The sequence below is a fragment of the Bactrocera latifrons genome, unplaced genomic scaffold (genome assembly GCF_001853355.1).
Source record: "Bactrocera latifrons isolate USDA-ARS-PBARC rearing strain unplaced genomic scaffold, ASM185335v1 scaffold_34, whole genome shotgun sequence".
NCBI classification, from domain to species: Eukaryota; Metazoa; Arthropoda; class Insecta; order Diptera; family Tephritidae; genus Bactrocera; species Bactrocera latifrons.
This window is the reverse complement of record NW_017536979.1, coordinates 12290-39371: the sequence shown is the minus strand read 5'-3', so window position 1 is coordinate 39371 and position 27082 is coordinate 12290. Positions and strand designations below refer to the sequence as shown.

Genomic DNA, 27082 nt, shown 5'->3' with positions numbered 1-27082 from the left:
AAACAATAAATATAATGATTTTTCCACAACACATAAAGGCCTACAAGAAGTGGGTTAAGCGGCATGGACCCGAACCGGAGTTACCAGGTCTAAATCTCACGCACGACCAACTATTCTTCTTGAACTACGCACAAATCTGGTGCGGCTCTATGCGTCCCGAAGACGCCGTCACGAAGATACGCTCTTCGGTGCACTCACCCGGTTTCATACGCGTACTCGCGCCACTCTCGAACTCAAAAGACTTTGCCGAAGCGTACAAGTGCAAACTCGGCTCTCCGATGAATCCCGTAGAAAAGTGTAGCGTGTGGTAGAAAGTTCGCTATCTAGTACATGCACGTACTAACAAACTAACTTTATTAAATATATATATATACATATGTACATATATATACATATGTAATTTATATAAGCATAAAAAAGCTATTAAATGAGAATGTATACAATAAATTTGATTGGGTAGCACAGTGTAATAATGCCAAGGCATATAAATATTCAAAGCAGTTTGCTTGCAGAATAGAATTAGTATCTAATGATTTTATTTTTTTATAAATGTTTTAAAGCATTATTGAACTTCGTATATATACGAGGATAAAATAAAAAAAGAGAATGTTAAGTTGAGTGAGTAAAATTAACAAGAATTAGGCAAATATCGTACGTCAACACACACACGTAACAAGCTAAGATACAAAACATAACAAACCCTCATTTGCGAATTTGTATAACGCAAATACATACACACATACATACATTGCTCTAACCATTCATACATATGTACATACATTTGGTATGTATGCCTACAAGTGTACATACATACAATTAAATACGGCACAATTCAATACAAAAAATTAAGATATAATTATGAAGTCGTGCACAGCGCAGATAAAAAAAAAGAAAAAACAACAAACCTATACATGTATATGTGTAAAGATAAAAATGCATTCACACACAAACAAACTATGTACTTAGTATATTGATAACAAACACAAAAGAATAAAAAATGACACAATATCGTAATTTCACAAACGTAACGGCGAGTTGTTTTCTTTGTTTCCAGCATTGTAATGCAAAAGTTTGCAAATTTTGCCTCAGCCTTAGTGTTGAGCAAGAGTATATGGATGAGAACACGAGTTGAAATTGTTTTAAAATTTTTCTTTTTATATCAAATCTTTTATACTTAGGGCAAAATGCAACAGGTGGTGCCGTTATTTTTCTAACTAGGCGAAGTTTTACAGTTTTTATAAATGTATGCATTTATGGCCCTGCTTTGCCACTACAAAGGGGTAATATCACCTTGAAACACAGCGAAACGGCAGAACTTAATTCTTCAAAATTCGTTGTTCAGTTGAAGTTGCCAAATTATTCTCATTTGCAGATAAAGAAGTTATTTGAAATTATTGAATCCAGTTTTATATGTTTTTTTTTAAAGAGCACATTCTCACTTTATTAACAGCATAAATTATTTTTTCGTTTATAACTTATATAGAATAACTGGAATGATTTATCGTTATCAACAGTTATAAAGGAACAAGTATTCTTACATAATTTAAAAGAAAAAGTAATATATAGTTTACAGTGAGTTTTCAATTCCAATTTTTCTCCTTAATGAATGATGGAAACGATTACAACGTAAAATTATACCACAGTCTTTATATAAATAATTTCAACACATACAAATTTAGAACTTTAAAAGTTGAGCACTACTACTTAATTGGTAGTTATAGTTTTTTTCTTTTCGTGTAATTTTTGGTATTATATTGGTCATTTATATCTACACAGCTTGTAGAACCCCTTCGTTAAAATGGAAATATTAAATTATCACACATTTGCGTAGGTACTCAAGAAATAATAGCATCCATTCGTATATCACGGAATTGTCGACAATTTAACCAAATGCCGATTTGAGACATCAATTTAGGAGCGTATGGTGTGGGCTGTAGTAGGACGCGGGTTGCGTGACCAACTCTGTTCAGTGGCGCTAGCGAATATTAAATATATGAAATTTCCACCGATATTTACAGCTGCCGCCAGCCAGAATACAATGCGCCATCGTGCCAGTGTCTCATGATGGTTTATGATTACGCCAATTACATACGGTGCTAAGAAGCCGCATATGTTGGCCGCCGAGTTAGTTAGGCCATACATAGTGCCCGCATAGCGTGGACTTAGCGCAATATGATTCATTTGATTGCCTGCGTATACTGCGCCACCAAAGGAACCAACACCGGCCAACATTACTGTAACCCAAACCCAACTGCAGCCCACGTAAGCTGTGGCTAAAAGTCCGATCGATGGTATAATCGACGCTATTGAATTCCATAATTTATACGAGTTGAGTAGAGAAATATAGCGTTGTTCCAACATCCAATCGGCCAAACCGGAACACAGAATGCCCACAATCCAGCTCGTGAAGTAAGGTATTGCGTTTAACATTGCATTCGATTGGATGTCAAAGTGCAGAATATTACTCATATAGGTGGGTAGTTCTGTCAATTGTGTATAAAAGGCCCAACTTTGTCCGCATTGTGTTATTAAGATTGCCCATAACGGCAGTGATGTGAAAATGGAACTCCATGGTATCTCCTCATTCGTTGTCTGTATCACATCATTTTCGTTTTCGGTCAACAATTCGGTATAATTGCGTGGTTGCATTGAACGAATACTACGCTCTATGTAATCACGCTCCTTGTAAGATATACGCGGATGTACGCTTGGCTTGTCGTACACGAGATACATCCAAAATAAAAACCATACTATGCCAAGTAAGCCAAATATATAAAATGCTGAGGGCCAACCGCCAAGAAACTCCAAAGAGCAGAGCCATCCTGCTAGTGGCATTGAGATCACTGTACCTATGTTCGAACCAGCATATACAATGGCGGCGAATTTATTCCGCTCCAGTGGTGGAATCCAGTGCGCTAACATTGCATGCATTGCTGGATAAGTGACACCTTCGCCCATACCTTCTAATACACGAACAAGCACTAGCATTGGTAGACTCCAATATGCAGCGATAGGTGTTAGTAGTGTAAAAATTGCAGTTATCAATACACCATAGCCATAAATAAGTTTTCCACCCATTACCTCTGCTAAACGACCGCCAGGTACTTGCGTCAGCACATAACCGTAAAAGAACGATCCTAAAACTAAACCCTGAGTGGCCTCATCCCACAAAAAATCTCCCTCCTTCGACGGAGTGGTAGTATTACTTGGTGTTGGTACTGGGCACGTATCATCGACGCTTGAGGAATTGTCTTGAGGTATTGCTGTTTGATTCACCATAGCCACAATAGCTACAGACAAATTAACACGCATTGCATAAACTACTGCAAAACCAAGGAAACCCATTATACCGAAGATATGACGGGCTTTAGGAAATTCGCCATCATCTATAATTGAAAAAAAAACAGTTTAGATTTAACAATAGACACGTTTTCAATACGTATTTTGTTCGATATATGCACATTTTAGTATATGTGTCTATGAGTAATAACCTTCAACTCCACCAATAAGAGGCGTATCTACAGAGCTCCCTTCATTTGTGTCGGAAACTTCACTATCTTCATTACTGTTCGCTGCTCTGCGATTGCTGTCTGGGTCATTATGGAAAGTGCTGTCGTCATCATCGTAATCTTCCGCTGCATAATTTCGAACAAATCCAGCACTTTCATCAACGTCTACAGCAGTAGCGACGCCACGCGAGTTCTTTGTGCGAAACATATTCAGCTTATCACCACTCGACTAATTAAAACTTATCAAATTATAATTTAGAAATTAACAAACATGTTACACACAATCAGCTTACGAACTTGACTAAATTCAATGAACACGAATGAAATTTTGTTTAGAATAAAAAAATCAACAGAAAAGAGAAAGGAAAACTAGTTGAATAGCAATAACAGCTGATACTGCAGAGTTGCCAAACACCCATTCATTATTTCGCTCTGTGTAACAACTTTTATAAGTCTATTTTTATAAAGTTAGTATAAAATAAGCACAAATCTGATTAACTATGTTTTAAAATAAATTTGAATTGGGAGTTACCATAATTCTGCATATAAGTAGAGGTATAAAATTTTTAACACACCAATTTCTGATTTCTTTTTTTATAACCATAGATTTATACAAAATTTATTTATATTTGTGGATCGTTAAAAGTTAATTACAAAATTACAAAAAACAACAGCAATTACAAATACCATATCCAAGGCAACATCAGAGCTGCCATCATGTGGCTCGCATATCTTTTAGTTGGTAATAGCGGTTCCAATTGGGAATACAATATTTTTCCTTCCATTCTTTAATATTAGTGTTTCGTAGTGATAATTGTTTTCAACCAATGCACAAGATCCGTTACTAGAAGATGAAGAAGATTTTTGCAATGGTTCCAAAGATATTTGATGACAGTCAATAAACACATTATCGCAAGCAATCTTTAATGCTATTTCGTAGGCACTTGCATGATGACCTGTCCAAATGGATACGTTAACGGCTTTTAACGTTTCTTTTCCACACAAGCTAATGGCTTCCTGTACAGTGCGAAAAGTGTGTAACGTGACAATTCCATTGTAACCGGTTCCCAGATGCTCATGGGTCACGTCGCAAACCAACACCGGTGAATTGTCTCCCAACTCGTCAATAGAAATGGTCTCCCAGCTGTGTTCGTTTATCAAAGCCAAAGCTCTATTTCGTTGTACGTCCTGCGCAACTTCAGCCGAAATCGCTTTGAGTTGCGGCTGTAAGCGCTCCAAAAATGGTTTACGGATCGACTCAGCCACTAGCACAGTAGTTATAACTTCAGCAGCTAAAGGGGACTGCAATGATTGTGCTAAATGATAAGCGGCAGCATTTAGATCCGCTTTATCACCAACTATTAAAATTGTTGGTGTGCATTTGCAACCAACGTCAGCCATTCCAGACACTTTTTCACTTTGCACAAAGGAATCACGATCGTATTCGATATTATTAAGCATATGCTGGGTGATTTTAATGTCTGGCATTCCTGAAGTATATTGTAAAAACTTAATAATTTATAAATATTAAAAATAATAGCTAATACCGGAACACCCACGGACAAAGTACAAAACTAATTGGAGTGAGATATATCACCAATTACTATTCTGATAAGACGCAATCTGTCAAATGACAAGTAAACTCCGTTGTTTATAATTCATTGTGAATAAATTAATATCCTAATATGAGGTCTGCACGCAACTTGATGTACAACAAATGGTTATTATGTTATTGAAAACATCTGAATTCAGAAAATATAAATTGTGCAAAGAATCTTTGAATAATGTTGCACGAAGTTTGTTTGACATTTACGAGACAAGAACCCTTCACAACAGCAAAACACCTCAAAATATCCAGAATACAAACTAATTTAAGAATAAAATTCTTCCAGTGTATGATGAATAATTATTATTATTGTTTGGCAACGCCGCATTTGCTAATGAATTCCGTGATTACGACATTTCTCAACGAGAAATTTCAGAATCTAGTTGGACTTCCTCGCGTAAAGGCTAATTTATTTCATTCTAGTGCTATTTGGAATTGTTCTATTACGTACGAAAATATATTATTTATTAGCGATAGATTCTGCGCATTGTATGTAAAGAGCGCAAATAAACGGCACATTAAGAAATTTACGAGTATACACCTGTAGCTGGTTTGAGTGCAAACATATTCTGCGGTCTCAGCGCGCGCGTGAGAAAAAAGAAAGTGGAGCAATATCCAAATAATTGCAAAAATATAAACAGCTGTTGCTCTTTCGAGATTACTTATCGAGAGTGTTACGCTGATTAAAAAGTTTGAGATAAACTAGATCAGAATTTTTTGACTAACACGCAAGCAGAATGGCTGACATAAACGAATTATTGGGATCATCATTTGTGCGAGTTAAGGTAAGTAATGTGTGTATGCATGTATGAAATTTCAACAACAAAATTCGCTAATAACGCCCAAAATGAGCTCTTCGTAAGCACAGCTCCATTTTTTCGCAAGTACTGAGCCGTTAAAATACTGAGTTTTATTTGTTGTTGTTACAGATGAAAGGATGTAATTTACCTCTTTAAATGTTATTTCTTTATTGTGATAAGAAGTTATCAATGTATAATTTAACTCTGTATATACTAAAAAATGCATCATCGAATTGTAAATACATACCTATTCCCGTACATGTGGATATTTATAGTATATGTTGTAGAGGCAATAACATTAGAAAGAGGCGTAACCTTATCAGTAAACGTACTTTTGTTTGGGTTTATTTTTCAAATTTTGTTGATTTGAGTACGTATTTAAATCATCAACAATTAAATGTGCTTGTCCATAAGCGGTGACTCAATCGCATTCATTCAATGCAATGAATTGAATAACATTGTGGTGCAGACCACAACGACCGTTAAAGGCCCCCTGCATTGCAATCACCTACGATTATTATTTGTGTTGATGCTCTCTTGCGGCTTTGCTTGTGCATGAAATCGCAGCCACAAACATTTAATACATAGTCGTTCTAGACATTCAATAGTTTGAAATGCAAATTTCTCAACCCTCATTGCACATGAAGTTTCAATTCACATACTTATATGCATGTGTGGAAATACATACAACTTGCTTGAATTTGAATGGCTTCACCACGGATTTCAGTTCATACGTCTCCTAGGTTTAAATGTAACCGAAGTTTTATCTCTAAAGCTTACTTAATTTCACGTTTATTTTACAGCTGGTCGCTTTCGTGCACTTCTTCTTCATCACAAATGCTATGCTCGGTACCTGGGGTCATGGAGCTTATGAGTTTTACAATTTCCTATTTATGATTGCCATGTTCTGGACAATACATTGCAAGGAATCCATTGAAGCAGCACAAGTGGTAAGTACGAAGTGGTCCACCTTATATGTATGTACGTAAGTATGCTAGTAAGATTCTGATCAGGTACACTTTAAGACACTATGTACACTATATGTATATATGTATATATATATTATATTATTTATTAAATATATATTTAATAAATATATATATATAATAAATATATATTTATTATAATAAATATCGTTGTTAGGCAAATCACTTCAATATGTGACGTGTCACGCGTGTGAATTAGAGCTCAGGCGAGGACACATTAGTTTCAATTTTGTTTCGATAGAATGTATTTTACAACTATTCAATAAAAGCAAATTTTTTTAATTCATAATAATCGCACCGTACGAAATGTAAAAAAAACATGAGTATTGTTGGATTTCATTACGTTTTATTTAAGCTTCTAAGGTATTTGCTTACAACAAAACCAACAACTAAAATTCCTACAATTGTTCTAGTAAAGTCATTAGTCGATAACGTAAGGTTATTTCTCAGTTATTTACTTGCATATAAACAAAGCAATACTCAATTACTATTACACTACTCAAACAATTCGCAACGAGACAACGTATTAGTATGTATGTAAAGTGTAGCATCTCTAGCTGTACTTCCATTGAAATACAATGATTGAATTACATGCGTAAGTGTGTATTTATAGATGTACATAATGTGTAATACACATTTGGGTAGCCTAGTGTTGCGCAGGTGATAACAACTTGGTGTTAATAAAGACTTGTTGTAACGTGAACTTCCAACTTTAAAATTTTAACTTTAAAGATATTGTTTAGCTAAGCATTTTTGGAAGACAATATGTATATATACATATGCATATGTATACTTATGTACATAAGAAATCAATCGCTTTACTCGTGCTCAGTTTATATCGTTTGAAAATTAAGCATGTATTTTACATGTAAATTGCTTTCATTAATGCCTTTGCATAATCTCTAATAAAATTACTCGAAAATAGCTTTAATTAATGAAATAGCGAAGTATTATTCCGCTCTGGGTTACTATTGTTATCGATTTTTGTTTGTGTGAAGTATTAAAGGTGCTAGAGAAATATTCAAATGGTCAACCTTTCTTCCTTCTGAAACCCCCTAACTATTGTGGTATCGCATTCTTTGACCGTCGACTGGCTTGTGAAATGCTAATAAATTCAAAAGAAAATCGCTAACATTGCGTGTTGCGCACTTTGCTTTTGGTAACCGACGCTAAAAATCCTTACACCACTTGTACCTAGTGTAAGGGAGCTACATGTCCCTAGTAGTGTAAGGGAAGACGTATTGCAGGGCGACCAACAAAAGTGACTTTCGTTTTCTTAAATTAATGAAGTCAGTCAAACACGCAATAGTATATATGTATATGTATATAAAGTGTGACTGTATTTATTGCCGCCCCTCTTGAACGCTGTGCTCGTTACCATTACTACTTTTGAATTTGAATACAACCAAAGTGACGAGCAAGCGTATTTGTGGAGCATAAAATTTCACACGTAAGCACAATGACGTGGTGTTGCATACATACATATGGACATAAACACGCAAGTAATTGTATCACTTACAGTATTAGCTATGACGACAACGTCTCTGTAGCGTCTAAGCATGCTCACTCCATTTATAGCTTAAGTGCGAGTAATTATATACCAAAATCAATTTATATTTTACTTTTACCGCTTATAAACTTAAAATTTAAATATTTCGTTTTCTTGCTTAATTTGTAGCCAAATGTGGAAGTCGTTTGTAGCGCTGGTTTAAGCACCATGCCATGCCAAGCAAACATTAGACTCTTAATATTTGTTTAAAAATGCCATTATCACATATTATTATAGTGTGCCTTCCTCTCTCTTAGATTCAACATTTTTATCATATTTGGTTAATCTGTTTTGTTTAATTTGAGACTGCCCCAAAAAAACATAAATACATATAATATCATTACGGTAAGACAGAAATATTTTTTATGTTCATAAAGTATAACAATAAAATGCATTCCTAATAAATAAATATAATAGAGTTAGTAATTAAAAGTTCTAAATTTTACTTTTGAGCTTCCAGACAGCTACATACCTATGAATTGCTTGCTACGTCTCAATAAGTACATATTTGTGGACTATTATAAGTTAATTTTTTTGTATAGAAAATATTTTTATAAATAAATTTTGATTGATGATAGAAATAACGCAAAGTAATTTGTATTTATCGCCACAATTCATTATAAGGTTAGAATGTAGTGATCTGTACAGTTTACAAAACTTACTTCGACAAACATTCAAAGTTTGCAATTTTCACTTCCTTTTGCTTGCAGGCGCTCGTCATCAATGTTTCCAGCATATTCTTCGATTTAATAAACATTATAGTCTACTTCGATTTCATGAGTAAGTTTACAAACCAATATATGCATATGTGACCAACCTTTTAAAACATAAAATTAAACATCTTATTAACTTTTAGATGGTTGGGCAGTCGCCTTCTCTATCATCAATTTAGTACTACGACCAATAACTGTCATATTACTGTATCGTGAGTTCAATTCCCGCGGCGGCAGCCTACAAACCGGTTCTGTCTTCCCCACCACGCAACAGCGCACCTATCAGGACATCGATCGGCCAACTCAGCCAACGCCCACAAACTCGCAGCCTGGCCCAAATGTCGCTAGTATTTTCTAAACACATTGTTAACATTGGCGGGTCGCTGATACATTTCAGAAAAACAACTGAAAATCTTCGGCATAATTCAGTTAATTTGCTATTTATTATATGAAAAGTGGAAGCAGCGAAAAAGTATGTGTAAAATTGTAAAATCTGAAAACTTCCGTGTAACAAAATTTCTAACATTTCCTTATACATGTGAGTGCATGCATGTTTGTATGTATCGGTATATACATATGTTATGGTCGGTTATAGAAAATATTGCCTAAAAAGGGCTCGAATCCATATGACCTCGTATTGAAACCAATTGTGTAACCTTTTTATATTGTATACCAACAAAAACAAATCGTAAAAAAATAGTAAAATAATCATAATTTAGTTTATATGTATAAGTCATGCTGTTTTATATCAAATATTAATATACTATATATGCTTTAACTGTTGAAACAAAATTAAATTTCCTTAACAGCACTAAGTTAAGTTTAGCCAGTGTTATTTCTTGTAAAATTAGAAAATTAGTGCAACTAGTTTTGTTGTAATATGTCGAATTTTATGTATGTATATAAACGAGATTTAGCAACACATAACAGAAAAGAAAATTGCATATTTTTAGGCGCACAATTATTTAGAGAGTTTCTGAGCCAGACTGCATCTTGCAAACTCACTAAATTTTAACTCTTCATGTTATTACATGCACGTTTTGCGGTATTTAAATATTGTGTTTATTTCATAAACTTATTCTACTTTAATTCCTTATATCAACATCCGTAAAATTCCCCACAACAATCAACTATTAACACCTATTTTAAGGTATGACCATTGTTAAAGGCGGAATTGGAAATTGTTAAATTAACAACGGTCTCGTGTTGTTGTTAGCAATGTAAACTTGTACCTACTTACACATAAACAATCAATAAGCATAGTAAACATTTATTAGGGGGCTGAAGAAGTTGCGAAGTGTTCAAGCAATACTAACAACTACGACGGTAATTATAGTGCTTTAACAGACTCATAAGCTTATTTGTTCAAAAATATTTATGGAGTCTATAAGAAAAGCTACATTCGAACCATTGACCTGTAAATGTAAATCGAAGAACTAAAAATGAAGGAAAAAGGGTTGCAGGCGAGTTAGTTCAAAGCTAGTTAAGCTTTAACTAATTTACAAAAATATATTTTATATTTGCATACATACATATATACATATACATATGTGCGTACCATTGATGAATTGTAATGGTATGAAACGCGTTGAGGCAGTTAAACTTTTTACTTATGTATCTTTAATACTAATTTGTGCAATAAAAAACTAAAATGATAATCAAGAAATTAAAATTAAAATTGTAATGTGTTTTTTAATGGCCGAAAGGGCGAAACTTAAACGGTGATTTAAAGTTAAATAGTGAGGCAAATTACAGTTGTTTTACTTAAATATTCCGAAAAAATCTACTTTTGTTTTGAATTTTTATTAAAAATTTACAAGCTATAACTGTAATTGGGCTGGCGGCACAAATTTTCAAATAATCAGATGTTAGGAAAACAAAAATGATTGATAAATACTAAGAAATAATTAAATATTATGAAACAATTTTTCATTATTTGTCGCCAGAACAGAAAAACCACAGCACTGGAAGCCATGAAATTGACACAGGTGTTATTTTAGTCCAGCATAAAAAAATATACCGTTGATTTTGCAATATATTATATGTAATTGTATATTTTTAACTTAAGAACGGCTAAACCGATTTGAGCGTGGGCATAGGATACTTTTTATTGTTTTATGTTAAAAGTCAGATCAAAAGTTAAATATTCATGTAAGAATCATTTAAATATGTTTTTGCTTAAAAAAAAAAAAAAATAATAACTTCGCAAAGCTACTGCCAGCGGGCAGTAATTTTGTACGGTTCCCACGACAATCGAGTCTACGCAACTGGAACGGACCTGGACTTTTATCCGGCCAAGGACTGTCAGTAAATTTTGTTTCTACATATACATATGTATGTGGATTGTTGTTGTTAGTCTCCGGATCGAAAAGCCGCCAACCAGATCGATCATGTTGTGATAGACAGAAGACACGTCTCCAGTGTTTTAGACGTGCATACGCTCCGAGGTTCTAACATCGACTCGGACAACTATCTTGTTGCAGCCAAGATTCGCACCCACCCCTGTGCAGCAAAAAATGCACGCCATCAAACACAAGGCAGGTTCGACGTCGAGAAGCTGCAATCACAATAGACAGCCGAACGGTTTTCTACTCGGCTTGCACTCCTGCTCTTTGAGAGCACTCGTCAACAACTCGGTATAAGGGAACTGTGGGACGGCATTTCAAACTCCTTACGTACAGTTGCAACCGAAACCATTGGATTTCGGAAAGTGCAAAAGAACAGCGAGGAGTGCCGTGTCGCAGCGGAGAGAAAACAGACTGCTTACCTCGCAACGTTTCGATCGACCACCACACGCGCCGGATGGTATAGATATCGAAAACTAAAGAGGAAAGCGAGAGGCATTTGTAGACAGAAAGAGAGAGAGAGACCGAAATGCCGACAAGAGTAATGCTCGAAAATTCTACGAAAAAGTGCGGCGACTAACAGATAGTTTCAAGACCGGAGCATACTCTTGTAGAACCCAAGGAGGTGATCTAGTATCCGAAACCCACTAAATTATGGAGAGAAAACTTCTCCAGCCTGCTGAATGACAGTGAAAGCATAACGCCAGGAGAAGGCGAACCCGACCGGACCATGAAGGAGTTCGATTGCCAATTTCCCGTTCGAAGAACAACAAAGCGGCGGGGCCCCATGGATTTGCCGCCGAGCTATCCAAACACAACGGCGAAGAACTGATAAGGAACATGCATCAGCTTCTTTGTAAAATGTGTTCGGACGAAAGCATGCCGAACGATTGGAATGCAAGTGTACTCTGCCCAATCCACAATAAACGAGACCACACAATCTGCGCAAACTACCGTGGGATAAATCTCCTAAACATCACATATAAGGTTCTATCGGCTCAGCTCGTCATACTGATTATTTAGATATACATTTTATAGAATATCTGCGGTTTCCTACTGGGTGTTAAAAACATCTTTGCAAACTTAATATATCCCGTTCACGATATGAAAAAAAAACACATACAGTTTCTTACTACTTGTACTTGTATTTCACGAAACTAATGTAAATCGACTCTCAAAGGATCGATGTTTGATAGTTGAGTTTACCACTTTTCGTCCATTTCGTCGAAGGAACTCATTAAAACTGATGTACTATTAACATGCACGCTATTGTTTATAAATAAATAACCATCTCTTTATTTCTTGTGAAAAAGTATAAAATAAATAAAAACTTGTATTTCCGCTTTATGTTAGTTCTTAAGTGCTATCGCAAATCATACATAACAACAAATTAAGTTTTGTACAAAAATTATATAAAAATATTTTACAAAAATTTGGCTATTCCTGCTTTGCACGTTTTTATAATTTTATTTATTATAAATAAAATATTCCAAAGCCTGACACTCAGCTCCTACTTTAGAATCCTTCTTTGGCCGCTCTAAAGCGATATTTGTCATTGCTGCCTGCCAAGCAGGGCACTTGCACCAGATTGAAGTAGATTGAGCCCATCAGTTGCGCCGCCGACGTGTTGGCACTTTTGAGACATGAGTACAGCATATCGTCGCATATGCAATGAGATCTGTCGGAATAATAACGATGTAGTATATATGTATATATATATAGCATATGCTTATGGAGGTAGATATATTTACATATGAATTTCATTTACACAAACTCACTTTGTATACAAGGAGTCATTCATCAGCTCGTATTTGTTTTGATAGGCACGTATCTTCACCGGGCACAGATCGTGAAGGCGACAGCATCGATCCATATCCATTTCAGTGCCCAAATCGCTGTAGGTCTCCGCAATGTCGCCGGTGCCACACCACTTTGTGCCTGTGGAATAATAAATTTTATTTTACTCGTTGTACTCACTACGATCGGCACTCGCTTGAAATAGTCAAAGGCTAGCTACAATTATGGAGATCGCGTACGTCATACTTGGGTAATAATTGATATGGCATGCATTAACCTCCATTAGTTGTTGTTATTGTTGTGTGTGTGTGCTTTAATTACTTACCCGGTATGATGCCGCTCAACAATGAAAATGGACTTTTCGGAAATATATTTGCCGCCAAATTGGAAGCACCATTATTTGCGGGACTGTCGTTGCTCGCTCTGACATCTATAGACTTGCCGCGATTGCGCGAAGCATATGTCAGCTTGTCGACACGCTCACATTGGTTCATGAGTTTCAGCATTTCCTCGAATGTTATTCGCAGCGGCCGATTGTATTTGGAAAGTCCTTCGAGTAAAGTTTTTCCATCGCTTTCATTGCTGGTTTGGGAGATTAAGAAAGATACAAGTTTATTTGCATACATTTTCAATTATATTTATTATTGAAATGCATTGAGGGGTACGGAAATACTTGTTGTATCCCTGCTCTCAGCATTTAAAGCCAACGGGTCCCTAATAACCGAGAAGTTAAAAAAACTATTTATGTATTTTACAACTGAATCACCAACGAGTCAGCCGATTGTCTTACAGGGTGATTGGCTCACTTTGGTTTAAACATTTATAAGAGTACCAACTAGATATCATATCCAGTATCAGATCATAGTAGAATCTCTGAGCCAATTACATAATTGTCAAAAGGTTGATGTTTGTCAGTTTAGTTAGGTTTCAGACAGAAATTTTGGTTGTATAAGGTAATCCATTTCGAGGTTCCATACATTTCTAAAGAAAAAACACATAAACTTCAAATTCAATGGGGAATGTTTATCATCATTCGAAAGGTCATTCTTTGGCATTTCTTTTTTAGCATTATCTTTTTCAAATGTTGGCCGCGGCAGCTCTTGAAATGGGCAGAAATGAGCCTTATCGGTAAGCTAATTTGATTCGAAAACATAGGATCTTGAAACTTTTCATGAGTCCATAGAGCGAAGCGACGTCGCTTGGGAAGGTCAAGCGGCTTCTTGCGCAAGCTGTATTTTGTACGCTTTCAATTTAAGATCTTGACCAAAAGTGCACTAAATTGCTCCATAAGTCAGTCCGACGTCGAGATGTTTCTTTACAAAGAGACATTCTACTAATATACTATATCTAAATTCTTTATTTTTAGTTTATTTCTTATAAAATATTCGGACAGGAAACATTTTTTAGCAACATAATTCTTTAAGCAAATAAATAAGATTTTTTATCAAATATTATAAAATATTAATTAATAGACGTCACGCGATTTTATTCGCTCGTAAAAAACAATTGTGAAGTGAGAACAAAAAACAATTATTTTGGATTTCAATAAAATTTCTATTGAACTAATAATTAAGCAGAAAAAACGGGTTTACTTAGGTTCCACCGAAGCTATAATACCCTTCACAAGTACAAAAGATTCTGAACACGAACTATACTAGTTATACATATATTACTACTACTACTACTACTATGTATCTGAATAATTTCTCCGGATTTGCTTATTTATATTTATAGTTTATAAGGTCTCAGACTTTTCCTTTTAGAGTTATATATACCGTGTTCAGAGTATAAAATTATATCATATGTAAGTGTACAGTAGTTTTTAAAATAAGAAAGGAAAATATTCCGTCTACTGGAATAAGAATTGCATCATTATAAATTATGGAATGTGTAGTATGTTATTTCGTATGATCTATTCGCCTCAAACATAACCTATTTTAAGGGGTTACGTGGGTTTGCGAGTTTCAAAAAATCCAATGTTTTTTGTTATTTTATTAAATTCTACAATATCTCTAGAGTATTGTCTTAAATCTTCAAGTTCATCCGAGTAATAGTTTCGGAGATACAGACTTGAGAACTTGTGCGCTCGAGGCTAGCTGGGCTGTCTTTAAATGCATTTTTCTCGAAACTTTGTTTTTGAAGTCGGTTGGCAAGATTTCTGGAAAACTACTCAACCCATCTTCATGAAATTTTACGCGGGTCTTTGAGTACAATTCTTAAAGACTTGGTAGAAGGATTTTTTTTAATTATAGCTATTTGAAAAAAAAATGTCGCGAAATTTTCACTGAAATTTTCATATTTTTGTGAAAAGGTCTGTCAAAAATCCAATTCTCAGCTTTTTTTCCTTGGTCTAATTTCTAAGTTAAGGCTTTAACCAAAACATGTATTTTTCACTTTAGATGATCTTGTAAGGAGTTATCCTGCCAACGCGCGCACATTTTTTTTCCGAGAGGTCATCGGTAATGACATCGGAGGAAACCCATGTAATCTCTTAATGAAAGTAAGTAGAAGCAAAACATATTAGATTAGCGCTGTAATCTACACTAAGCTCATTCTATTAGGTTAAAAAGATTGTCTGCTGAGTTTGCTTTGAAGCAATTTTATAAAGGTTTGGATAATCACTGGGTAATCGAGAAATCATATATGATACATTTTACTTATAAATTAATTTACTTATGCACAGACTATTTTTTATCGGCATTTTAAAACAATATACTATGTGATATTGCAAGAACATACCCACAAAAAAAAAAAATTTTTTTACATATATTAAAACTCACTAAATTTCAATTAGTTCGCAACTCAACAACAGTTTCTCTGGTCCCAACTCGGTCACGGCAATAGTAGAGTCATGATAGTAGATCATTATTAACGAGTCATTCGTAAGCCGCTTTCCACTAAAAATAAATAACATAAAAATAAGTAAATACGCCATAAAGGCATTTAATAAATATCAACATTAAACTAAGAAATAATTAAATATTATTGCGAACTATTATCTGTGAAGGAATAATAATAGCTATTGGAAGAAAATGTAAATTGTCTTTACATACATAAGTTACGTGGCATTGCAATAAATTCAACTGCGATTCAGTAGAAAATATTTATAAATTTTCAACAGATTAATTACTACCAAAGAGTATATGAATTGAAGAAGGTTTCATTCCAAATTTTTAAGTAACATTTACCTTGGAAAATTTATAATTTATTGGGAATTTTTGAAAGATAAATTTTGCCACTTCTCGAGACCAATATGAAATTAGTTCTATGAGTTCGTCTGCTTCGTTAACAAGTCAATCTTTTTTTGAATAATCGCGTGTCTGTATAAATATGCTTTATAGTTTAACGACAGTGTCATTTGAGCTTTCAGTCGCCAAATAATGACATGCAATTTGACACAATGGTATAACCTGTGTGTTAATGGGCGGTTAGTGCAGCAAAGACCACAGCAGGGATATAGAGCATGTGACATTAGCAAATGGCAAATTAAAATGCACCGCCCACTTAAAATTTCACTTTGTAATATAGGTTATTACACACCTTTTATTAGGTGAAAACATTTAACTTGTTATCTTTGCCGTTCTATCTAATTGTCTAAATTGTTAATTGTCGACTACTATAGAGGCAATTTTCACTTGTTCAATACAAGCACTCACCTGTACGTTTTCATCTGTCGCAAATTGCGACTCTCGAAGTACTGCTGCGTGAACGAGGCGAATGAGGGAAAGCCTTGGAAGCTCTGTGGCAGACTGAAGTTGATTGTTGGCTTCGTGGCGACATTCCCGATAAGTCCACAGATCGCACACAATAGGACACAAGACAATTGCACATTGATTTTCACGGCAAATTTCAACATTTTCCAAATTAAAACGAATTTTCTTTTTTTTTTATATAAAAAAAAGTAACAATCACTTTATGAAGGCGCAGCGGTACTATGGACACGTTGTTGCGTTTTACAGTTGTTACAATGAAATAAGCATTGCATGCAAATTGTTTAACACATTTCTACTCAGTTTTAGTTCAAAATCACACTTAGGCATTGGCTTGTTCGTTTGTATGTTTGTATATTATTATTTCTGAAATTCAAACAATCGCCGAGTTAGTTGCGTGCACTCTGCTTGATAACGTTTGTGAATTATAACGAATTAACGTTTCAATGTAAATTAGTTAGCGAAAAACCATTACAACATTATTTCATTGAATAAAGCCTCACTTGGAAATATTGTGCAATACTGCGTTAAGTTGTGACACTGAAGCCTTTCGCTGAAGAACAGACATGAAGGATTTCATATTATATTTTTGAGCGCGTCTACACACATACATGCACACATGCGCACTTTAATCGTCCTGTTTGTGAAAGAAGGCTGGTGTGAATATAAAAATAATCGCTCGGGTGTATATGCAACCATGAATACTTTATAGTGTGGCATTTGGCAGGTGACAGATGTTATAGATTTCCCACTCGCACATACATAACTTACAATGTAATATAGAGTAGACATATATATAGTATATCTACACTATGCCAATTTTACGCGCCTACATATTCCCCATTTGTTCGAAAGCTAAATAATTGTTTAACTGCACGGTGGAGACTAAGTCAAGCCTCAACTGTTACAGTATTTCCTCTTTAATTGCACCTCGATCATTGCAGATTTATGGTTCAATAAATCGAGGAATGTATTAAGCGATATTCGTTGGTGGATTATATGTAACTAGCTCTGTATGGTCTAATGTAATGTATATCATATATCTAACTACCTTTAGTATATTGATTTGAAAACTTAAAATATTTCTAATTCTAATTCCAATTGGACTATTGCAGTTTTTATTTCCTTAATATTCGTAAGATGAAAGCCACACAAAAATTATATTTTTAACATATTATTTTTTCTTTTTAAACTACCGGAATAGTATGCCATTCTAGTGTATTTTTAAACACATTCATTGCTACACAATATGAAAATATTTATATACAAATGTATGTATGTAAGTATATTCATATTCAAGGCAACTAATTATGCAATTTTAGCTCGGAGCACCATTCAAGCCAATGCTATTTAGAAATCTGAAAACAAAGAGGAAGCGAGAAATATCGATAGATCGAGCAAGCTACATTAAAAAATAATTAAAACAAAAACAATCATAATAAATGTTATAACCGAACGCAAAAGTAAAATGCGAAAAGCGAGCGTCAAAATTGATTAAACGAAGTAGCGTAAAAATGTGCGCACCATAAGAAATACTATACTTGTACATAAACCTATATATATTTATTATTTATAACTTCTGACCCGGCTGGATCATATATTTTTCAAAAACAGAGGATGTAGCCGGTGGTCCTGATAACTGGGTATATTTGTATAAGTTATGAGCTGCTGGGTTCGATCTCTATACTGGTAAATATTAAAAATAAAATATTTCTAATAGCCGTGGACCTTAAACAGACTATGATATGCTTCAGCGAGTAAAATCTTAAGATTTATTACTTATTATTTTTACTGTTCAAAGGCTGGACCGATACCTTGAATTTTTCAAATTCGTTAGAAGGAATACGATTTTGGATAATTATTTCGCCCCCATTTTGTCAAGGATCTAAATTTTGATTTTTTAATACATACCGTCTATGAAAATTCCATAAAGCCTTACTTAAAAAGCTGAATCTCTCGAGAAGTGTTAATGATAGCGCTTTTGACCGCGTATCTTTTTTGTAGCAAATAAAATTTCCTACAAGTTTGTGACGAACATGTTTTCTATAGCTCTTGTCATTTACGAGAATTTCATGGAAAAATCTGGTTCGCCGGTGTGAGTTTCGACTTTCTTGCACTAGACACTTTTGTAGAGTGAACAATGCTGAGAAATATGCGTCTAAAGTCAAAGCAATGCCATAAAATACCAAGTATTCCAAGGAAATTTCGTGACGGGACTGAAAAAAATTAATAGTCCAAAATAAAAAATAAAAAAAACACCCTAATATACACATACTATATACAACTCATATACTGACCGAAAAATTATGCGTTATATACATAAAATCACCAAGTCACCGTTCCCCCAACAGTTGGGTCTACTTAACCGGAATAGACTTGAATTTTTATTCGGCCAAGAACTGTCAACTCGGAAGTTCGAAAATCTTTATATTAGGTATATGGCGGCTCTGGGAACTATTGAACCAATTCAATTCATTTTTAGTAAAAAAATTGTTATTATCAGGAAAGGATTCTATCTGAATTTCAATCATATATCCTACACATTAAACGATATTTTCGGTCAAAAGTCAACTATAGATACTGGGGCTCACATATTCGGTACTAGTGAAAATGTTTATCTCCATCTATTAACTATTTCTTCATTTGTGTACTGGAAAGTGAAAGAATCAAGTGGAATTTGTGTCGTATGGGAAGTAGGCGTGGCTGTTGACCGATTTCGATTTTCACACTATAGCCTATGAATCAGACAATAATGCTACGTACTATATTTAGTCGAAGTCGGTCGGACGAGTCCCGAGATATGGAATTTCACCAAAAAAGTGGGCAGGGCCACGCCCATCTTCCAATTTTCACACTGGCTCCCATAAATCCCTCTCGTCCCATCTCGGAGGTAAAACTTAGTGACAAAATTAAATTTTATCCATTTCACACTGTATTGAGAAGTTCTTAAAATATTTACGCTGAGCAAATTTAGTTGTTCTAGCTTTAGTAGTTTAGAAGATACGAGCATTAGACTTATTAGAGATGTTGACCACGCAAAAGAACGAATTTTTCCCACTTAAGCCTTTCTTCATTTATCGAATAACATTAAAGCCCATGATCTAATAGATATAAGCTCCAATTGTTTATATATATATATAATATATGTATAATACTTTTGGCTTCCACGTTTCCAATGACCATTTTACTGGTCGGGGTTCAAACGCTTCCAAGATCATAGCTATTTTTATAATAGCCTCTCGGAAGCTTTTTTCAAAGCTTAAATAATATAAACCATGCCGTCGGCGAAGGAGGCTTAAAACATCTTGGGCCTATTATTTGACAAGTAAGTTTTAATTAAAGTATGCACCGAATTATTGTATTAATTTCTAAGAGCTAAAGTGTAATCCAAATAGTCAAAGAAATTAAAAAATGTGAGTTTTCTCCACCAACACTTAACATTTCGTACTGTAGTTGAAGGAAAAACAAGTTGGATTAATATTTGAAAGATCACAGTTCACCCAAAATAGGCCGCAGTAGCATATGAGCTCGTTGGCGCTTATCGCTGACCGCCGCCATAAATCAGAAAAAAATTACACAAATGTGAAAACTTTCGGTAAGAGTACGTTTTTCGCCCAGTCACTGTGGAGCTTCTCCATTACTTTTAATACATATGTAAATATATACAGACATATGTTCGTCTGCCTCTACTTTTGCATGTTTATTTATATTATTTGTGACGTGTGCAAAGTCTTTCTTCTACACAGATTTTTCAATTTTAAGCCTTTTATGCGTTTAAGTAGTATTTCAATTTTCGTGTTTGTTGTGCATTTGTTACGTACACCGTGAGGTGAGACGTTTCTTTGGCGTTTATTTCATTTATTCAAACACTTTTCACATTGGCCCCACACTAATCAACAGCCATCTACGCATAACGCGTCAACGCCGAGCCCAAAATGTCCAAAGTGAAAGTGTAACTTGGCCCATGCGCACTGGCCATGCCGAGCGCTGTCACCGCGATAATGCGCACTTAACGCTGATACCAGCGACCGTCACAATCATTTGCCACTCGCGCAATGCCGTGGTTTCGCAAGTTGTGCGAATTGCAAATTGATAAGTCCCAAATAGACACGCTTTGCACACACCCGTTAACATAATCAAATGTCTTTTTTATTTCTTTTTTTTTTTTTTTTTGTTTGCCTAAATGTACACGCATTTGCGCTTGCGCTGTGCGACACCAGCAAAAGTGTCACATTTAAGCTATAATTGCAGCATCACAATCTGTATGAAACTTGTGTGTTAATTGCTCCAAGCGCGTTCAACGAGAAAAGCCCCAAAAACTTTTGTGCGTGTGTGAGTTAAGCCGCAGTGGGGTCATTTGTGTAGTGTTAATAAGCGGACGTTAGATTTCACAGTCTAACGGCTGCATTCAACTAAATACTCTTTGAAAACTTTATAAAAGTAATTGTTATGAAAGTTTTACTGCGCTTACTAATGAGTGTTTACATAACATTTGTGTATGCACGTACTTTTTGGGGGTTTATGATTATGTAAATAAGTAGTGAGATGATACAGTACTCTGGCAACAGCCGTTAATAGATGAATCACATACAACTTCCTCACTTTGCTTGAAAATACTCATACTTCTTGACAACGAATCGAAGAAAGTAACAGGTCCGTCGCAAAGCGTAAAAAGTTAAGAACGTAGAGAGTTGTCAAACATTTCCTTCGCCTCGATTAACAAACGTATCCAAAACATACTCGGACTTATCTGTCAAAGCAAATGTCTAAAGTAGAGTGAAGCAAAAGCTGTATGTGAATCAAGTATGTTTTGTATAATACTATAACTAAAGGGTGACAGGTTACTCATAAGTTTCTAAAGAGACCAAGGATATAAAATTCAACAAACCATTTATACCGGTGTTTCCATTGTTTTTAAGAAAGAATATAGGAATTAATAGTTAATAAAATACTACATCGATATTTGTATTTGTTTTGCCAGAATTTTCCCACTTATTGGTAGATACACAGTTCTTAAGATTGTTAGTCATTAGATAAATAAATTCATTTGAATTAAGTAAGATGGCTGATCAGAGATCGCACGTGGACTGATGACATTTGACATAAGCTAAAAGATGAAATCTCGTATCGAATAGATATTTACTAACGCACTCATTTTTCCATAATGGAATAAGAGATGTTCAAGCATACTTATGTATTTGTAGGAGTAGAAAATTAATATATATTAAAAGGTGGGGCGACTATGGTAGCGTTGGGATGCCGGCCTGGGTTAGGCAGCTGTTCACAAGAAAGGCGGTGTGAGCAGGGGCGTTTTTGTGGTGCAACTTCCAATCGGCTACAATGTCTTGTCGGACCCGATTGACCCTTCGTTTGAGTCTCTTGAGGACTTCCACGTAAAACTTGGTATTGACGATGTGTCCAGGAAGAACAAATTCATGGTGCTCATTCGTTTTCACTTTGGATTTACTCATTCTTCCGATCTTCATCAGCGACCTCATCCCGGCCCTCCAAAAAGGACTGGTACCACCGAAACACACCATTTCTTGCTAAAGTAACATCGGGTAAGCCTGCTTGATTAGTTCCGGACAAACCGTGTATATGGTATACTTAGTAATTGTCATTTCCTATTCATCTAAATAAAGCTTTGACTGCACCTTTGGGTGTGTCACTATCATTGAGAATCAACGAGTACATACTTGTATTTAAGTCTATCATTCACATAATGTAAATGAAATGTTTTGTTTGTTGCATTTTACAACAAGCATGTCAAATGATGCGGCATCTACAATGTGTATAAAAAACTCCTAATTTTGGTTGGTTGATCTAAAAATTCAAAAAAAAAATTATGTTTTAATTTAGAGTACAGTAAAAAAATTATGAATTAGTTATAAAAAATCTCTCCGGAAAGATGGTTTTATAGCCAAGTTTACAACAGCCAGTCGTTTTGTTTTTCTCGCAATTTGGAGCCAATTAAAAGTACCAAGTGTAGCCAGGTTCTTCTTCACTAGGTTTTTTCACTGCCTCTTCCTCTACTTCCCCCGATGGGTACTGCGTCAAATAGTCTCAGAGCTGGAGTGTTTTCATCCATTCGGACGACACGACCTAGCCAGCATAGCCGTCGTCCCTTAATTCGCTGAACCATGTATGCTTAGGGTTCCATCGAACGCGATATTCGCCGTTGCCAATGAGCAAAGGACCATAAATCTTCTGAAGAACCTTTCTGTCGAAAACTCGTAACGTTGGCTCATCAGACGTTGTCATCATCTACGCCTCTGCACCATATAGCAGGAGGGGAATAATGATTGCCGTATAGAGTTTAGTCTTTGACAGTGATCTACAACTATGTACTTTGAATTTGAATTCGATTCCAAGAAATGTTTGACCACAGTTTTTGCTAGTAGTTTTTCATCAAACATAAATTTCTTATTATGGCAACACACCAAATTGCCGCAGAAACGTTGATTGCGTGATGATCAGCAATCAAAAGAGAAAGCCTTTGACGATCTTTGGTTTCAGCATTTGCACTTATTTTATTTATTTTTAGAAAATTTTCCTTTAAATGAGCCGGAGTACACATACACGCAAATTAATATCTTATAAAATCAGCATTAGTTGAAAGAACTCTGCTTATGACCGTTTTATTATATTTTCATGAGTTTACTATACTTCATGCGTCCTATGCATATAAGTATGTAATCGATTTGCGAAAGCAAACATTAATTAAGCTTTCAAATTTTGCTTAACCCTTTTAACTTCAATTAAACACAGACGGCAGGCATCTAACTATCCCTAACAAAAGCAAATGTATACATGTATACATGCATGAATCATATTTTTAAACAAAGCTCTTGCTATGCGTCAGTCCACCAGAATCGCTCCATTAGCTACAGCACAAGACAAGCTATCCGAGCTGCTGACAGACAGACAGGTGTAATTGAAAATCTAGCCAACGACTGAAGCCAAGTGCCCAGCGGCATATTAACAACAGCATAAAAGCATATTCCATGTTATTTTTTCTTATTTCCACTTTTTTTCTGCTCGCATTGGAATTAATATGCGATACGCGTTTTAAAGCGAAACTAAACAGTAACCGATTTTGTAAAAAAGCCAACGAAGTCCAACTTTGGCTTGAGTCCAACGTCCGTTGGGGGTACATTGAAGGACAGCTTCATCAGCTGTGAAGCGTAAAAAAGCACGAAAATTAACAATTTGTGAACTTTTGACCCAAAGTACGCTAGTGTACAGGTGTCTAACGATGTGAAGAACCCAACTTATTGTCATATTAAAAAGATAAAATTAATTAAATTATTGCGCAGCGGGAGTGAACGTTGCAAGCGGCTGATTTTCTTTGCTAGATTTCATTGCCAACTTTCACAGTCGCTAATTGTTGGTTTAATTTGCTCTAAATTTTTTTCGCGCTAATCAAAGAGTTGTTTTGTTGAAAGAAGTCGAAGGTAAGGCGCAGCCTCAGCATGCAACCACAGCAAAACGAGCAAATAAAATATATGCTAGTGTGTATGTGTGTTGCTTGCAGTATTTGTGTAATGTTTTGGATCGCTTTAAGTTAGAGTTGTCATGCAACTTTTGCAAATTTAAAGAAACAACTGATACTGTTTATTGTTGGCGCTGTTAATGCGGCTGATGGTGCTCCACTGTCTGCAGTTTCGCAAACTCAGCTCGAAAATCGGTCAATGCAGCGAGAGCAATCGTGCGCTTACATCCAAACAAAGCGTCGCATAGACATGTGGGCATAGAAATAGTGACATTTTGCAAAATGCATACGAAAATTATGCTTTAATTGTGATACAAATTTTTTATCATCATACGAGTATAAAAGGTGCCTCGAATTAACGCAAGATTGGAATGAAATAGAAATACAGTTTATAGTCTTTGAATTGCAATTTTTTGGTTGAATCATAAAGTACGCAGAATGAGATTGTTTATGGACAAACACATAGGGCAAATTGCCTCCACGGCTTTCCATACACGTTGAATCTACTCCCTTAAAGCAGTCGATGACATGTGGCATCGTCCTGTTGAAACCAGTTAGTTATCCTGCCAAAGCGAGCGCATTTTTTTTCCGAGGGGTCACCGAAAAAGGCATCGCAATGTCCGAATTTTCATTTTGTTTCGCAAAAATTTCAGAATTTCTTTGTTAATAGCGTATGTTTGTAACAATAAAAATTCGAATAAGATATTTCATTCTTTCAAAATATTGAAAAAAGGCTGTTTTTTGAGCTGTCGATTTGCTTTTTTGGAGGGTTGTCAACACTTCAATATACATGTAAATGGCAACAAATTTAAATCTTGGGTTAATTTTGAGACACCATTTATTTTATTGATTGGAAGACGACACTAATTTATTGTAAATTATACCAGATACTTAAAATTATCGTTTCAAGTATTAGAAACCGTCCCGAAAAATCCACAAGAAAAAGTAATATAGTTAAATTTTATTGTACAATAATTCGAGAGGATCTATCACAAGTAATTTAAAAGCCTTCTAGAGTGGATTACGAAGGACTGAAACAAATTTGAAAGTAAAAAAAAGTTGCGAATAAATTGGGATCAGAACAAATCGAATTTTTGAGACAAAAATATAAAAAAATACGAAATAAAAAATATAAAAAAAAATTAGAAAATAAATTTAATTTAATTCTTGCTCTTGGTCACTGTACATCTAACTCAAATAACATAGTTTTCTAAATTGATAAAAGAAACAAAAATAAAAGGCTTTGATCTAGATGGTTCCACATTAATGTCCGTAATCGCATACAAGTATATGCAGCTGAATGTAGTGGATGAAACCATTGTGAAAGATGCCGGTTTATGTTGTAAGTCAACAACTGGCTGCTGTAGTAAAAAATCGCACTAAAACATACTTGTATTCACGCCAAACTACTTATAGGTACTACAAAATCTTTTACAATAACAATAATGAATCTATATACAAATAAAATCGCTGAGCAACTGCAGTGCATGTCCAACGCAATTTCAGGTAGCCGTAGGCACTATACAGCATCATGACAATTCAATGAGATCACGCACAGTCAATTAGATGTCAATATGACACGCCACAGACGCACCTCTACGACTTACAAACTAAACAACAAAACGCGCTGATTAAATAGCACGCGCATGCGCAACCACTATGACAGGTTAAACGAAAAAGGAAAACAAAGCAACACAAATTTGATAAGAGTAATGCATAGGAGCTTTCTGTGCTGATTTTTATCTTTTCTCGAATTTACGACACACAACAATCGGTATTGATCAAGTTATATGTCTTATTTGAACACCAACCGTTTTAACTTTTGCTAACACGCTGAAGTAGAATAAATTTCACTAACGCGTCTCGTGTTGTTTAACCGTTTGCCGTTGGTCGAAACGTTTGCTAAAAGTCGTGCTACTGCACGCAGCCATGCAGTGTTAACAACTGATTTGAACCCGGCTCAAAGCGCTTGGCCGAAGTTGTTGGCGCCCATTCGCGCGCCATAGGTACTTCATCACTCTCACTGACGGCTGAAAACGCTCTCTCGTCGCAAAGGCACACATGTGTGTGTGTGTGTGTATGCGTGTTTGAATGCACATGCGATGTTGGCCAACGTTCGCATGGTATTGTGGTTGACCAAGTCTCTACCGATTTTATATTTGTACTTTGCACCAACAACAACTGATTAGCATGCATACACACATACACACATAAATGTAATTATGCACATTGCTGCGACTTTTGAAATAGAGTTGTCATTGAATTTAAAATCAATGAAGCATAAAATTGACGTGGGATGGTTTTGTGTTCATGATAATGGTATCGGTGGACTGTTCCCATGATGTTCGATATGTGTACCAGATATAATATATTTGTAGATCTGGTGCTTTATCAACAATAATATTTATTATTTTTATCTAGTTCATACAACTCATGGATTCACAATGTCTCCTAATGAACAGAAAGAGTGTAAAAAATTTAAACTTGAACCCTTCAGCAAAGCTCCTTTCATCTAATTAAGAAATAATATAGTATAATTTTTAAAAAACTTATAAAGGACCGACATAGACTGTCA

At 35.1% G+C, this 27082-nt stretch overlaps 5 protein-coding genes across 15 annotated transcripts in view; 2 read left to right on the top strand and 3 right to left on the bottom strand.

The window, feature by feature from the left end:
• The window catches only part of LOC108971425 (membrane metallo-endopeptidase-like 1), a 29132-nt gene extending 28519 nt beyond the window's left edge, over positions 1–613 (top strand). For all 8 annotated transcript variants that reach the window (XM_018937486.1, XM_018937488.1, XM_018937484.1 and 5 more), the window contains one exon: positions 39–613. In XM_018937486.1, the coding sequence (XP_018793031.1) occupies positions 39–311 (273 nt within the window). In that variant the 3' untranslated portion in view covers positions 312–613. The remainder of the gene's footprint in view (positions 1–38) is intronic.
• Positions 614–1458: 845 nt separating this feature from the next.
• Positions 1459–3849, bottom strand: LOC108971310 (sialin). Its single transcript, XM_018937277.1, has 2 exons — positions 3492–3849; positions 1459–3386 (listed from the first exon to the last, which is right to left on the bottom strand). Exons 1-2 carry the CDS (start codon positions 3715–3717, stop codon positions 1912–1914), a joined length of 1701 nt encoding a protein of 566 aa, XP_018792822.1. The 5' UTR covers positions 3718–3849; the 3' UTR covers positions 1459–1911.
• A 271-nt stretch (positions 3850–4120) lies between these two features.
• LOC108971316 lies at positions 4121–5156 on the bottom strand. The gene is made up of 2 exons (XM_018937286.1): positions 5057–5156; positions 4121–4999 (listed from the first exon to the last, which is right to left on the bottom strand). Exon 2 carries the CDS (start codon positions 4995–4997, stop codon positions 4245–4247), a length of 753 nt encoding a protein of 250 aa, XP_018792831.1. The 5' UTR covers positions 4998–4999; positions 5057–5156; the 3' UTR covers positions 4121–4244.
• Positions 5157–5469: 313 nt separating this feature from the next.
• LOC108971305 lies at positions 5470–10841 on the top strand. The gene is made up of 4 exons (XM_018937270.1): positions 5470–5900; positions 6719–6865; positions 9161–9230; positions 9307–10841. The coding sequence occupies exons 1-4, from the start codon at positions 5853–5855 to the stop codon at positions 9519–9521; spliced, it is 480 nt and encodes a 159-aa protein (XP_018792815.1). The 5' UTR covers positions 5470–5852; the 3' UTR covers positions 9522–10841.
• A 1939-nt stretch (positions 10842–12780) lies between these two features.
• Positions 12781–26443, bottom strand: LOC108971417. Of its 4 annotated transcripts, none has more exons than XM_018937470.1 (6): positions 26366–26443; positions 16962–17381; positions 16086–16202; positions 13631–13887; positions 13287–13446; positions 12781–13186 (listed from the first exon to the last, which is right to left on the bottom strand). In XM_018937470.1, the coding sequence occupies exons 2-6, from the start codon at positions 17159–17161 to the stop codon at positions 13024–13026; spliced, it is 897 nt and encodes a 298-aa protein (XP_018793015.1). In that variant the 5' UTR covers positions 17162–17381; positions 26366–26443; the 3' UTR covers positions 12781–13023. The 4 variants fall into 4 exon arrangements, with proteins under 4 accessions (XP_018793015.1, XP_018793014.1, XP_018793013.1 ...); XM_018937469.1 differs by having other exon boundaries at positions 16962–17422; positions 26319–26438; XM_018937468.1 differs by having other exon boundaries at positions 16962–17419; positions 26319–26438.
• Positions 26444–27082: the final 639 nt, after the last annotated feature.